Source organism: Triturus cristatus, chromosome 2_1 (assembly GCF_964204655.1).
Source record: "Triturus cristatus chromosome 2_1, aTriCri1.1, whole genome shotgun sequence".
Taxonomy (NCBI): Eukaryota; Metazoa; Chordata; class Amphibia; order Caudata; family Salamandridae; genus Triturus; species Triturus cristatus.
Genome location: NC_140581.1, coordinates 290,753,824 through 290,769,534, shown reverse-complemented (window position 1 = coordinate 290,769,534; position 15,711 = coordinate 290,753,824). Strand labels below are relative to the sequence as shown.

The 15,711-nt window shown below is 42.8% G+C and overlaps 1 protein-coding gene across 4 annotated transcripts in view; it reads left to right on the top strand.

Moving 5' to 3' along the window:
• FYB1 (FYN binding protein 1) overlaps window positions 1-15,711 on the top strand; it is a 667,308-nt gene that overhangs the window by 371,583 nt on the left and 280,014 nt on the right. For all 4 annotated transcript variants that reach the window (XM_085631140.1, XM_085631135.1, XM_085631137.1 and 1 more), the window contains exon 2: window positions 1,817-2,894. In XM_085631140.1, the coding sequence (XP_085487266.1) occupies window positions 1,817-2,894 (1,078 nt within the window). The remainder of the gene's footprint in view (window positions 1-1,816; window positions 2,895-15,711) is intronic.

Below are 15,711 nucleotides of genomic sequence, written 5' to 3'. Positions count from 1 at the left end.
CATTGTTCATTAGTTGGCCATGTGTTGTGCTGGTGCAGCTCTGAGCTGGAGTACATTTACTACTGTTTTGGGTCCTTTTTTGGCATTAGTAACTATAGAAGTGCACCTTCATAGGGTCACAGCCCCAGCATATATACCCCATTTTCCTTTGTTCTGCCCTTGGCACAGGGCTTGGAGAACCAGTCTGAACTGGTCCAGGGTTTTTTTGGAGCACTCTGTTTACAGGGCTCTGCTTCCCCATTGTCAGGTGGGGGCTTGGTCATGAGACCACCACAGGGAGGCGGAGCCAGCATTCACACAGGTAGACACAGACCTATTCAGGGTCAGGGGACTACTCCTCCCACTACTCCAAATGCAGATCTCCCATTCAGCCTAGCACTGACTCACCCTGCGCTCCCTGGAGCCACACACACCTTACCAGCCCCTGTCACTCCAGAGCCAGACCTGCACTACACATCAGGCAGGCAGACGTATAGCACACAGAAATGCCAACTTCTAAAAGTGGCATTTCTAAAATAGTGATAATAAATCGGCGCACACCATTTATTATTACTATTCCAACCATACCAAAGTTGACCATGCTTCTCCTCTCATATCAGGAATTACCACTGAAACACTTATCAGGGAATACCCAATGCATTCCTACGGGAGGGCAGCCTCACAGCAGTGAGAAACCAAAATGGCTGTTTGTCACTACCAGGACATGTCACACACTTAAGGTACATGTCCTACCTTTTACCTACAATGCCCCCTGCCCATAGGGCTAGTTACGGCCTACCTTAAGGGTGACTGACATGCAGTAAAAGGGGGGTCACAGACGTGGCACACACTTTAGGTGTCACATCACAGCAGCTGTAACACTGCGTGCACAGGCCCTGCAATGGCAGAGTCCTGAGACAGGTTTGAGAGGCTACTTTGGTGGGTGGCGCAATCAGCGCTGCAAACCCACCAGTAGCATTTAATTTACCAGCCCCAGGTATGAGATACCACTTTACAAGGGACTGACATTTAAACTAAATATGCCAAACAGGTGTAGACTAATCTTACCATGTTTACCACAGAGAACACACTCACTTTACACTGGACAGCAGTGCTAAAGTGCCCAGAGTCCTAGAACCACCAACACCATGTCAGAAAAAAGGCTAGGAGGAAGGCAAAAAGTTCAGGGACGACCCTGCAAAAAAGGCAAAGTCCAACAACTATTAAGTGAAGTTTGTGAATGGGCCCTTAATGTGTATTACAAGATGTTTTCTGTTTTTAGATAGATACATAGCCTGGCTGAATTTTGTATGGAACTGGATTGTCTCATGTATAGGGCTTCGCAATCTAAAATAATAATAATAATAATAATAAAATAAATAACGAATTTATTTAGAATTAGAAAAGATGGGCATAGCATACAATTTTGAGGCATTTTGAAGATCTTAAGAACCCTGATGACTTTACTCGAAGTTTTGTATATTACTGACATATATACTTTGAAAAATTCACTAAAAATGTATATAAATCGTTTATTTATATGTGTTGTTTTTAGACTCCTGAAAATTCTGATCTCTCAAATTCTGAACCACGATACGAGTTGTTCACTAACAGTAAAAAGCAAAATATGAAACATTGACATTTACAAAGTGCGTAAACCGCGACCAAAGAAACAACAGAATGAGAATGTATTTTAGACGCACAGGAAGCGAAATGTTACGATATCTCTCCAGCCAGTCAGGAGGGCAGCAAGCCTCAGAGCAGGAAACTCTCTCATGTGCTGCAGCATGTAGCAAGACTTCTCATTTTCAGCTTTTTTCCTTCTCTCTTCTTGCAGGGTGAGAGAGGAAATGTAAAGACGCTCATGGAGAGGTTTAAGAACGGCAGCCCCGCGGCAGAGGATGGGGCCCCGCAGAACAGAAACTATAGAGCGCCGGGCCAGTATTCGACAGCACAGGTACCCTCGGCATTGGCAGCAAGGAAGGCCGCGCTCGAGCACCTGGGCAACCCAAACTCCGCTTCCGGGGCTTCCGCCCTCCAGAAGGGTCTGAAACCTACCATTGGAGGAGTGAAAGTCCCATCCGAAGAAGAAGCGGGAAAGGACTCGAGACCGCCGTATGCAAAGCCAAACTCAGCTCTTAACCGATATGTTGGGTCTATTTCTGCGGCGAAAAAAGAGGAGGGACATTCAGGGTTTCCAAATACTGCTTTAAGACACGTAGAACCGAAAAAAGAAGACGTAAAACCTGTCTTCCTCAAATCAGCGCAACACAAGCCGGGCAATGGGCATGAAATTGCAGCACCTAAAGTATCATTTCCCCTGGCACAACAAAAGCCCCCTGTACCCAAAACACCATTCACCGCTGCGCATGAAGAGAATGGGCCCAAAGATTTGACTGTCAAGAAACATGCTGTTGGACAAAAGCTTTCGTTAACGACAAATCCCCCTCAAAATGAAGAAAGTGCAAGTATAAATACTTTTTTGCCAAAGGGGCCATCAGTGCCTAAAACACCAAAACCAGCTTTTCTAAAGCCGATAAAAGACCCTGTGGAAAGTGCCAATAGTCCAGAGCACACGTCTCAGCCCTTCGGGGTTGCTTTGAGAGCGACAACAGGGCCTAGAAGTATCCAAAGCCCTTTCTTAGCCACCAAAACTGATGAAAACAATGGAGGGAAGAAGAACATGCCTGAAGACAACCCAACCACAACTGCAAACATATTTCCCAAACAGGCTCCCAAGTTTGGTGCAGAGTCAATGGCCAGCTCACAAAAGAAGCCGCTACAGCCAAAGGGTTCTGTTGTCCCCAAGCGGATACCATTGAAACCTTTGTATATGTTAGGGACAGCACCCCAAAAACCCAACAGACCACCCAATGTGGACCTTGACAAGTTTCGTAATCAAGCCACTGGAGACAGTAAGTTACCTACTTTTAAGCTGTGATACTTTGTAGCATCTATACCAAAAGGTCGAGAAAGATAATGCTGTGTCCATAAAAATGATGTTTGGAAAATAGCATTTAATGGCTATTGTGTGGGCCAGCGGTTGGCCGTGCTGATCACAGAGCAGGTGGGTCCATTGTGGAACCTGCGGGCGGTGATGTATTTGATTTGACTCAGACAAATATTTCATGAGCAGTGTTTGATGTGTGACTTAATGATGGGAGGTCGAGTCATTGGATCAGAATTGAAAAATACTGAATGAAAAGTGAGAGTGTGGAGTTCTATCTGAATCAGTATTCCACTAGTGCCCCAGAGTATAAATAAGCATTGGCATGATTCACAATAGGATACATATAATACTGCCAGTATGGTTATGGTTAACTCTGAATTGTCATAAGAACAGCTTTTTTTGTATCTTCAATATCTTTGGCACTGTTTGTCGAATATGCACAACACCTGTCAAACAAATGACATCCACTTTTGTTTCTTCATTCCATGTTTTGTACAGATCCGTCCAGCAGAGACCAGGGAAAAGGGGGATCGCAAAAGTGCCATTTCCCATTTCATTCTAATAGGAATCTTTGTTTTCTGATACAGAAAACAAATCTGAACAGAATGACACAAAATATACGTGAAGGTAGAACTTAACTCAAGGAAGTGCCACAGCTTGGTTTAGTGTAAATCTGTCCAGTAGTTTTTGAGACTTTAACATTTAAAAAGGTGCTCTGGTTGGGCATGAAGAGGTTACATTTTAGAACTATTTGGACCTTCCATTCATGGAGAATTAAGGATACCGGTATTAGGCCTCTGCAAACCCAAAATAAAAAAATAAAAAATACTGATGTATAGATCCAGTTTTTGGTCGTTGGATGCAAAAGGATCTGATTGACAGGCCGCAAAATCAGGAGAAAATGTTGCAGCCACCATCCATCAGAGGGCACTTGGTCCCCGTGTCCTGAAAATAAACTGTTATGACATATAAGGGGGTAGGGTGAGCTCGCCCCAAACCCACGACTGATATCAGGAGGCCACAAAGGGACACCCCTATGTTTAAAATGATTTTTTTTTAAATATTTTGTTGCACGGTCTGTGGATCTAATAGCTAGATTCAGAGACGCCAGCAAATTCCCCTGGTTCCACGGTTCTCTTAGTGGATCTGAGAACCCTAGGCAAGCATGACGGGATGTCATAAACGTCCTGTGAACTTCACTTCCCGGTTCCAGTTTTGTGGCTCCGGCATCAGGCAGTGAAGCTTGCAAGGGACAATGACACCAGCCTCTCAAGCTTGCCATGAGTCTGCGGATCCTATTTTAGAACCACATCACGATAAAACAATGAAAGAAAGAAGGATCTGGGCTTAGACGAGAACTTGATGCCAGGACCTGTGGCCAACCTCGTGGTGCACAGCCAAATACAGTAGGCAGAGGAGGTTGGTTGCTCAGGATGCGTGCAGGGACTGGCAGAGAGTTGAGCAAAGAGCCCCGCTGGAGGCCAGGCTCTGTGGCCCACTCCACAGCGCTCCGCCGAACATCATGCACAGTGGAGGTTGGCTGTCTATAGCAGGATTGGTGAAAGACCTGACCAGAGGTCAGTCTCTGTGGCAGTGGCCATGCACAGCAGGTGGTGGGCACCTGCAATAATTTGCAAATAGTGCTTGGTGGGCCAAAGGCCATGGGTTGCGAATGTTTGCCGCCCACGGCGAATTGGGTGCAGGTCTGACCAGGCCATTAGCATCCATAGCTAAGCATGACCAATACATAGAGGAGGTTGGCTGTCCACAGAGGGTTGGTCTAAGGAACTCTTGGATGTGGCATTTGATTTTTTTAAAAATGGTCACTGCAGTGTTTGGCCTCTTGAAGGCCTGCACAGAAGGAATTGACAGGACGTGAAGAGATAGCTGCAAAAATTGACTGTTCTTCATGAACGTCATTTCCCCTTTTCAGATCTGAAAGTGAGTTTAAAGATGATTGGTCCCTGGGCCTCGGGAAGCTGCCAAATGAAATTAAATTGATTAATGTTGATTTTGATCTTTTTGCCTCACTGCTGTTACGAGAGATTAAAGGTTGTTATAAAAAAAGGTTACCTGGCTGTTAATCCAAAGTAACGTCTTGTGACTATGATGGGGTGATTGATGTTTCCGCTATCCCGGTGTGAGATGCTTTGCTTTGATAGCTTATACATTGCCCCTTAATGCATGCTGGAGTGGGTGAGAGAAAAGGTAAATGTCGCCAATCACAGAGTAATGGATGAAGTCTGCTGAAACCCATATAAGTAATCATGTTATAAACATAATTGTTGTCAACTTAAAAGATCTTGGCTAACACAGACCTAAAAAAGTCAATCAGTCTATCAATGGTGGCAAGCCTCTTTCCTTCAAAAATAAAAGAAAGGAAGGAAGAGAGAAAGATAGAGAGCGAGAGAAAAAAGTGAAAGAAAGTAAGAAAGAAGGAAGACAAGAAAGAAGGCAGACAAAAAAGAAGGCAAGAAAGGAAGAAGGCAAGAAAAAAGGCATAAATAGAAGGAGACAAAAAAGGAAGGAGAAAGAAAGAAGAAAAGAAAGAAAGAAATAGAGCGAGAAAGAAAAAAGTAAAACGGGGATAACTTAATATAGATACAAAGCAGTGTCTCATGATTAAGGTACATTTGGCACAGCACTATTCCCTCCAAACCGAATCCCATGGTCTGATTAAAAAATAATTCTTGTCGCCCAATGCAGAGGTAAGTACTTATCTTAGTGTTCTTCACATAAAGAACTTGATATGACATTATTGCATTATATAATCAAATCCAGTAAGATCCAAAACGTAATTCTTCAATAAAATCATTCTTTGTTGGATTCATCACTATTAGTATAGACAGCAAACACGGGTTTCGAGGTGCGATCCTATTCTTCAGGGCTGTAAACTTCATTAAATGATACAATTTCAGTGATTCTAAAGTTGAAAAATATTGAACCACAAAACAAAATAACATTCTTAAAATTCTGAAAACAGAAGAACCTATATTATAGAGTCTGAATTGCTTCAATCCTTTCTTCCATGATTCAATGAATGCAATCCTTCATATCTTTAGTGACAGTAAAATGAAAAAACCTTTATTGCTAAATACGCAAGCTTTTACATGTTGCAGTTTCCTCAAAATTCTAATTGGTCATGAATCATCCATCAACAAAATATATATGAAGTGTATAACATACACTGACAAATAAGGCTTACCTTCTCAAATGATAAGATCAAACATTCACTGGAGTGCAATTCCATTCTAGAGCTCATGTTGAGCTCTCCCATGTCAACATCTATGTGAAAAAGGTCAGCAAAATATGGTTATAATGATAGCCTTCCCAATATATGCATTTCTAAGAAATCAGGTGTTAGGTATCACCACTTCAAAGTTCCATTTTAAAAAGTCAAGTCAAAGAGAGAACTCTAAACTTCAAATATCCTTCCGCACTCCCCAAACTTAAATAAACATAGTCTCATCCAAAGCCAATTTACTTGATTCTACCAAAACACGATTTCTCATCAAAAGAGAAGAAAACCATTCAATGTGTACTACAGCTAAAATGAAACAAAGGCAACCCAAACTCCGAAAAGCTCTTCATAAGAAAATGTCATACATCCTTCCACACTCCCCGACCTTGGGTAAAAATTCCTCATCTAGAAGTGTTTCACTCTTCACCCCGAACCGAACTACAAGAAATATGGACTCCTTACAAACAAATCAGCCTAAACAGCACGGGGCAGATTTACAAGTGTCTTGCGCCATTATTGCGTCACTTTTCCCATGTTAAAAGTGACGTAAAAGTGGCGCAAGGGGCTTGTAAATCTGCCCCCACATATCCTGGCTCCTTTCAAATAAATGCAAACGCAATTTTGTTAGCTCTATTTTTACCCTGATGGGAATTCCCACCCAAACGCTGAAACAGGTCTGACCAGGACGTATAAGTCCTCTGCACATGAAAACAGACAAAGTCCTACGCCTTTTCTCTTACATAACCAAAAGGAAAAAATACCAGACACCCTTCAAAAAATAAAAGAAAACACATATTAAAAAACTGAACCGTGTTCTTGCAACAAACCTGTTCAGATACGGTCTCTCACTAAACAAATCTATTCATGCGTACCAGAACTGAAGAAATAGAAAAAACACTGACCTAATCCCACATAATGTGCCAAAACACATTATGAAAACCCTTCATAACAGACAACAGAACCACTAGAGTTCTGAACAGATATTCTAAACTGAAATTATTCGAATATAATAAGGATCATAAAATAGACACAAAAGTTAAGAAAAAGAAAAAATTATATTAGTCAAAAGAGTACTTCTAATGACCGTATTTGTAATCCTCAATCCATTAGCAGCAAAATATATTCTGATCTCAAAATTTTGAGATTGTTATTTTGTTTTATGTTTCAATATTTCAGAATGCATGAATTTTCCAACTTTATAATCATTGTAATTGTATTATGTTTAAGAAATACAGTCATGAAGAAGAGGGTCGCACCTCGAAACACGTGTAGGCTGTCTCGGATGATTGTGATGAATCCAATAAAGAATGATTTTATTGAATAATTAAGTTTTGGATCTTACTGGATTTGATTGCATTATGTAATAACATCATACCAAGTACTTTAACTTAATATAGAACAGTTTCAAATGGACACTATCTGGTATGCTGCGAAGTAGCAGCAGTTAGAAAAGAAAAACATTTCAAAAGGAATTTACAACACCATTGGCAGGAAATGTTATTTGATAAAGATGTAATGTGCCCTGTGTTCACACCAGAAGTTTCCTACTATCACATCAGGCTCTAACCATAAAACCAACACTAAAGTAATTATAAAGCAAAAGCAACAAAAATACTGGCACTGAAGGGAACTAACTTGTGTGTCGATGTGCTCCTCGTGGGAAAGCAAAATGCAGTCACACAAAGTTAAGTTAAACAGTGGTTAAAGTAGGTTGACCCACTGCGCAATGCTATATGCTGTTGTGGGCGGAAGCAAAATGTGAATGATACAACAGAAGACGAGTGGATATAGAGAGGTGTCTGAAAGTCCCTATATGTAAGTATATTATATATATTTTAGTAAAATCAAAAGGTCTTGGCTAATGGCAGTCAAGAAGCAGATATAGATTATTTCAAATGAATTATCACAATAAATGGCATGAAACAGGTGTATTTACCTAGGGCAACTAAAGTTTAGGAGAAAGGCTGTATAGATTTCACTGGACAAAGAAAAGCGCTATTTGTGTCTATTTACAGGTATTTCCAAGGATATGTGTAGCAATTTTCTAATAGAGCATCAATTTGCCACCTGGAGGAGGGCTACGCTGAACCTAGAATGCAGTGTTAAAAATACATCTACTTTTCTTAGTTAAAGTTCCTTAAACTAAGGTCCTGACAACTGTGAGCAAAGTTACCCTTCTAGAAACAAAACAATTGAAGATTGTTTAAATCTTTACTTTCCAGTAGGAAGAGCTTCCTTATTTAGTCACTCTACTTGAAATTAGGGATTTCCGGAGCCTAGTTTAAAGCATACTTGGAAATACATTGATGGGGTGATTGTATTCTCCATGGTGCTGCAAATTCATTAGCAGCTGCAGTTAGAAGGGAACTGAGATCTTATACTACTTTGGTTGTAAATCACAAAGATTTCAATTGAACTGGAGAATCCTGGCTTTATGTCTACTTGCTTTCTGGGGAAAAGGTAAGTCAGATGAAAAAAGTAATTAAATCAGCTGCTTCGGGGAACAGTTTGGGAGTGGGTATAACCCACTACTCAAGCGTATCACTAAACGTTTTTTGACTTGTGCTATTTGATATCCTTGGTGGTAATTTAAGACAATGCTTGCTCCAAACACCCTTGACCACTGCCTTATGACAACAGGATTTTTGAGCTGATAATTTGACACAAGAATCTTTATTCACATTTGTTGTGTCGCATTATGGTGTGATGGCGATGTGTTCTTTTTATTTTTTTAATGCTGCTGTGGTTTTGAGCTGCATTATTGTAGTGCAAATTTGTTGTGCAGTACTGGGGTTGTTGTGTTGTGTTGTGTTTTGACTGTTTTGTTGTGATATGCCATGTTTATGTATTTATTTATTTAAGATTTGTATATAGCACTAGCAAGACTCGAGGGTATCGGAGCACTTTACCTCAGTAAATATTTACATGCAGGTAACAAGATAAATCAAATCAGGTACGTCAGACCAAGTCAAGTCAGTGGTTAAGTACAGGAGAGGAGGAGTTGCTGTGGGAGGTCCAAGGAGAGCTGAAGGGTGGAGATGTTGCTTCGTTGGGCGGTTAATGATCCCCTATTTGAAATGTTGGTTGATTAGGATATCTTTTAACTGTCGCTTGAAGCATGGGAATGAGGGGTTGGTCCTGATATGTGTTGGAATGGAGTTCCAGCTTTTAGGGGCACAGCTTGAAAAGGAGCAAGCCAGAGAGTTGTGTTTGTTGGCTTTTGTCGGGATGAGGAGCATGATATTTGAGCTTCTGAGGTTTCTTGCCTGTCCTGCCCTTTTGAGCTTAGAGGTGTGATACGTTGGTTTTCCTGTGTGCAGGGCTTTGTGGGTAAGAAAGACTGTTTTGAAGCTGCTGCTGGCTTCAATCAAGAGCCATCTCAGATCTTTTAGGGCTGGGGAAAGGTGGTCAATTATTTTTTTTTCCTGTGACTGTTCTGGCTGCTGCATTGAGAGTGATTGTGATGGGCGCAAGGTGGTATTTGGCAGAATCTGTGAGGGTGGCATTCCCGTATTCCAATCTAGACAGCACAAGCGCTTGTGTGGCAGATTTGAGATCTTCCTGCGGTAGGTAGGGTTTGATTTTGTTTAGAAGTTTCAGGTTGGAGAAGGCACCCTTCGCATTGTTCTTAATATGATCTTTCATGGTCAGTTTGGAGTCCAGAGTGATCTTTGGAGATTTGACAGAATCAACTAGTGAGAGAGGGAAGTTGAGAGCATCAATGGAGTTTATTCATTCTAGCATCTGAGTAGAATTTCTATCTTGACTATCTTGTCTTGGTTGAGCTTTAGGTGGTTGTAAGAAAGCCAGTGTTGGAATCCTTTGAGGGTTGCATTTAATCAGTGAATGTCTTCAAGCGAGGAGATTTCCATCAGGGCTTGAAACATCCACTCGCCCGCTCGCTATGGCGAGCCAGATTTAATCAGGATGAGCTTCTTTTAGGCCTACTTGCCCTTTCTAGCGAGTAGCCAGATAAACTGACTTTTGACCTCTGTCTCTGAAAGCAGAGAAAATGTGACAAGATAACAGATTTAAAGGCTTCTTTATTGCTCACAAAGTGAATGAGTAATAAAGATGCCTATAACCTGTATTATCTTGTCACATTTGCTTAGCTTTCAGAGACAGAGGTCAAGTGCATTAGTTAGGTTGATTGATTTTTCAAGTTACTAGACCTGCAGGTCTAGTAAAAGTTTTATGATTTTTCGATCCCTGTCCATGTAGAGCTTGGTGTCATTCGCATATAAATGGAAGAGGATTTTATCTTGGTTGAGGATGGCAGTGAGAGGTTCCATGTAGATATTGAATAATGTGGGCGAGAGGACAGAGCCTTGGGAGACCCCCCTGTGTTCTTGCTGTCGTATCCGAGGTCTGATAGTCTTTTTTAAGGATGAAAAATAGCGTATGACCCCCCCATCTGCACCAGTTCTTATCTGGAGGGAATCCAAGAGCAGCGTGTGGTCTAGGCCGCCGATAGGTCTACGAGAATGGGTGGACAGCATTGGTCTGTGTCCAGCGACTTGTGTAAGTCATCTATTATGTTCAGAATGGCTGTTTCCATGCTGCATCCTTTTCTGAAGCCCGATTGGTGGAGATTCAGGAGATTGTCGTTTTCGATGTGTTGGTCAAGCTGTGAGAGAACGCATCTCTCTTAAATTTTGCCTAGGAAGGGGAGATTGGAAACTGATCTGAAGTTATTCAGGTCATTCAGGTCTCTTCCCGTTTTTTTTATTCATGGCGTGAGTTGACCGAGTTTGAGACAGTCAGGCATCACTCCAGTTTTCAGGGAGCTGTTTATAATCTTAGTCCAGGGGGTATTAGGGCATGGTTGAGTTTCTTTGCCAGGGAGGCTGGATGTGGGTCCACAAAGTGGGAGTAGGGTTTGGACGTAACCAACAGAGAAGATATGTTTTCCTCCGTGAGTGGGTTGAAAATCTTCCAGCTTCTTTGATTTATTTGGGACCCTGGGGTTTTGATGCTATCAATGTTGTTCTGAGGGGTGATCATTGCTGAGGAGGTCTTGGAGTGAGAAGGGGGTTGCTATGTTCATTTCTGGGGCTGGGTTCCCGTTGGAGGGCTGGTTGTGGTTGAGGGAGAACTCGATCTTTGTGATTTTATCAATGAAGTAGGTGGCGCATTTTTCACATTGTTCTTTGGATATGAGGGTTTTTTTAGGGCTGGCGTGAAGGTTTGTTGATTGATGATGTCAAAAATATTTTTTGGGCAGTTTTTGGCCTTACATAGAGCATTGCAGAAAAGGAGGCTTTTTCATTCATTATGTGTTTTTTGTAGTTACTGCATTCCCTCCTTAGCTGGTCCAGGTGGGCTGTGGATGGATTTGTTCGACAAAGTCTTTTTGGCTGCTTTGAGCTGTCTGCTTTCAGTGTTCAGGTCTTTGTTGAACCAGGATCTCGAGGGCGTGTTTCTCACCTTTTTCAATTTCAGAGGTGCTACTTGGTCCAGGATGGAGGACATTGTTGAGTTGTAGTGGGTAGTGAGTTCAGTTGTTGAGAGGTTTTCTGATGAGGGGGGCAGTGGAGACGCAATTTTTTCTTCAAGGTCTTGTAGAGGAACTTGTCTAAGGTTTCTCCTCAAATGAAGGGTTTTTTGCACACAAGTTGGGAGGGGAGATACTTTGTTGAAATAAGATGAGGTGGTGAGCGACCAGTCAACAGGGAGAATGTTGTCAAGGTTAGAATATCATTCTGAGCTATGAGGGTGTCCGTCCACGGTTGCACCTTTAATGTGGGTACTACCTTTGCAATGCTGGAAGAAGTTGTTGCTGAGTAATAGGTCAGTAAGGAATTGGATTAGGGTGTTGCTTTTATCATTCCAGTGAAGGTTGAGGTCACCTAGGATGATGTTTTGGTAATGTGAGAGTGAGCAGTGTGCAATCAAATCTGTTAGGTATTTGCCAAAGGATAGTGTGGTACCTGGTGGGTGGTAGAAAAGGTGACAGTTCATTGTTATGTTGTCTTTCATCTATATAGTGGAGCTGAAATGTTCAAATGTATTGTAGGAGAAGGTGTCTGTTTCGCTCACTTTTATGTTGTTTTTATGGATAATGGCGATACCTCCACCATTGTGGTCCTTCCTGTCTTTCTTTATGATATAGAGTCCCAGTGGAACTAGCATGTCTATGATCTGGTAGAAGGAATCATTTAGCCATGTTTCTGTAATGAATGTGATATCAATGTCATGATTTAAGATTGTTTCTGCTAGTTCTGTTACATGTCTGGTTGCTGATCTGCAGTTTATGAGCATGCATTTAGTCTCTCTGAGGCTAGTCAGATCTTGGGGGAAGGAGGTCAGGTGAGTATTGACAAGGTGCATTGGTGGTCTGGTCTTTGACATTGGTGGGGGGTTTCTTCCTAGTCTAGTGATAACCAGGATTTTTCATGAGGAGTTGTGCCTATTGTATGTCGGGCTGCAGGATTTGGCTAACTCTGCCGCCTCACTCAGTGACATTGTGGGGCTCATTGTTTTAGGACTCAGAGCTTTTTTGTTGAGGGGTTTTGTGGTCCAGCTGCCTGGTCGTGTCTTCGCTCATTTTAGGAGTTGTATGTTAAGGTTTTTTGTGATGATGTTGAGCCTCTGTAGTAGTCTTTCTAGTTGGATCAATAATGTGAAGGTATTTTGCTAGGGTTGCGGTCCATTTTGCAGGATGGGTAGTGAAGAAGATGAGGTACGTTCTCTTAGCACCTTTAGAAGCATTGTGGTAGCAGTCCGCCATGTGTACTGTAGGGTGTTGCTTAATCAGTTTATGTTTGAAGTTTTTGGTTGCTGTGGTAAAAAGGTTGAGGGGGAGGGTGAAGGAGAAGGAATTTAGACTGTGAGGATTCAGGAGGGAAGGAGGTGTAGGGGAATTGCAGCGCAGCAGTGTTGTGTGGTAAGGTATTAGAGCTCGTTTGGGGGTGAAGTGCGGTGGTGCTGAGTAGCAGGGCATCAAAGCTTGGTCTGGGGTGTCCGGTAAGAATATGGTAAGTTAGATTAGTCGTTGACCAAAGGCGTCCAGGGCAACGGGAAATTGTGGAAAATGTTAGCAAACTGGCTTGGTAGGTGTGATGGGGTAAGGAGAGAGTAGTTCTGACCTGTATTAATTATGATAGGGAGGGTCCCTCGTAGTAAAGACGAGTGGGAGAGGTTTGGCTTGTATAGTACTCGAACCATTGCAAGATGGCTGCTCTATTAAATGTTTGGGGGATCCAGCTTTCAGATTGAGTGGGAAGTCCTTCTTTTCTTTCATTGAAACTGTGCTTTTAGTCCTACATCAGTTTCAAAACTGGTGCCATTTTGTGGGAGGGCCCTCATGTCAGGGGAGGGGGAGGTAGCTCAAAATGGAGGGTAGACCCCCTTTGGGGGGAACTTCCCTAAGATCGAGTGCACCAGCCGCAGAGGAGTGGAATGTGCCCACGCGGCAGTAGAGAGAAGCAGCGTGATTGCCACCAATGTGGGTGGGGCTTAGGGCACTGCTGTGAAGTGTTTGGTGCTGGAGGCTGTCAACGAACGTCATGCCAGAGGCGTAGGCCTGTTCCCACTGCTATTCACTTTTAGCTGGCCAGCCTGCAACCAACAGGCTTAATCCCGTCTTGGGGGCCGGTGATGCCACTATGCATGCGGGCCGGCGGAGCTGTAGCGACGATCTAGAGTGGTGGTGAGTAGGTAACCAACCTCCCGCATTGGACCAAGGACAGCGATCAGGGGGCATCCAGCACAGGGCCTAGATAGGCACACTCACCCGCTTTCCTGTCTAACTGCTGCATGTCAGTTACGGTCATAGTCAGTCCGCTGCCCAGCAGCAAACGTGGGTGGCAGACTGGATAGTCGCTGGGTGTGGAGGCTGCTTTCAGGACACAGCCAGTGCGGGCCTTGATAGCACCTATCTCAAGTCCTTGCTGGGCACGTCAACGGGCAGTCCTCAGGCCAGCAGCAAGTGTGAGCAGCAGTCTCTATACTGAACATTAGCACGGAGCGGCTTCATATTCCTGTAACGAGGGCAGATTGCGGCTCTTAGGTACCATATTTGGCTGTGAGGTGCCGGATGTCTCTGTCTGCCCGGCGTGAGTGAAGCACAAAGAATTCTCTGTTGAAATGAGTCCATGAACACAAACCAGCTTCGTTTGTGGGAGAGCCAGAATGTTCCTTGTTACAAAGGCGGTTTGTGGTGGGAGGATGATATACACCGATTAATGGTCCCAAACCGGAGCTTCTTCCTAGAGCGCCATCTCGCGGCCATCTTGCATGTTATGCTTTAATTGTGTTTTTATATTGTTTTGGGTAAGTTATTTATTATGCATCGCTGTTAATTTAGATATGTCAACAGATGCTGTTATATGTTAGCCAAAAGCAGCACTTGCCTTTATAGTACCTGTGACAAGCATTCCACTGTCTAAGGTGGTAAAATAGCTCTCCTCTAGCTCGTTAACTACTTTCACTGAAGACACCAGTCTGCCCAACACTGTGGCAGAGACTGTGTCTTAATTTAGGATTTGCAGTGCACACTTGATGTGACATGGCCTAGGTTTGATTTTGATGTGTAAAAAATGTTTGGCCCATTTGTGCTCGTTAAATGATCACAAAAAGAGAAGATTATTTTTGAAACAAAAAGGCAGTGGGTTACTTTTGCTAGAACTAAGCTGGCAATTTGGAGGGGCTAGTCTGTGAACATTTTGTCTGCCCCTTCCATAATCATGTTTTGTAGGCTTTGAAACACATCTGTACAAACTTATAGCGCTGTCCTAAATGGTTTATCTGATGAATGTTTATTAATACCAGTGTTAGAGACGTGAACAAATGATTTTATACTGTTTTATTAAATGGAAAGGCTGGAGCAGGTTAGATAATCCGAAAACCAGAAACCTTTACATAATTTCAATTTGCACCTACCCCCAGGAGCATAATGGAACGAGGCACCTGTTTTTATTAAGAAATTGATCGGCCTTCAGTCCATACACTAGTTAGTTAGTGTAGGCGAAGCATACACCACAGCTCAGAACCACCATTGGAGAAGCCGAAAGGTCTGGGTTTTTGTAGGTGAATATGGCCCTTTTGTATCAAGGCATTCCCCATAGACAAAGATAAACACTTTGATACATCAGACCCATTGTTCTGTATTAGTATGCCAATATGTTGTGTAATGTGTAGATGCATAAATAGGGCACACATGCTTAACAGAAGGTAGCAGCTTTCAGAGCATTATTCAAAGCACAAATGCAGGGCTCATATTGTGGCGTAATATGGATTTTTCCTTTTACGTCCTGCCTCAAACACAAAAGATGCACCATGAGACATGCTAGGTAAAGCTAAAGCCCTAAAAATGCATTTTTGTTTTCAGGACTACACCTCCTGCATTTGCGGATTGCAGAGATTGTACACGAACAGTTCATGCTTACGAGTCTTTCAATTGGCAGCCATATTTTTCGCTTGGCAGAGCCCAAAACCAGTGGCGGCCGGCACAGGTAAGAGTGATGAGGCATTGGGGCGGGACGGGCCGGGCCAGGGTGGGTTAGGACGGCGACAGACGATTGGATAAGTTGAAATAAAT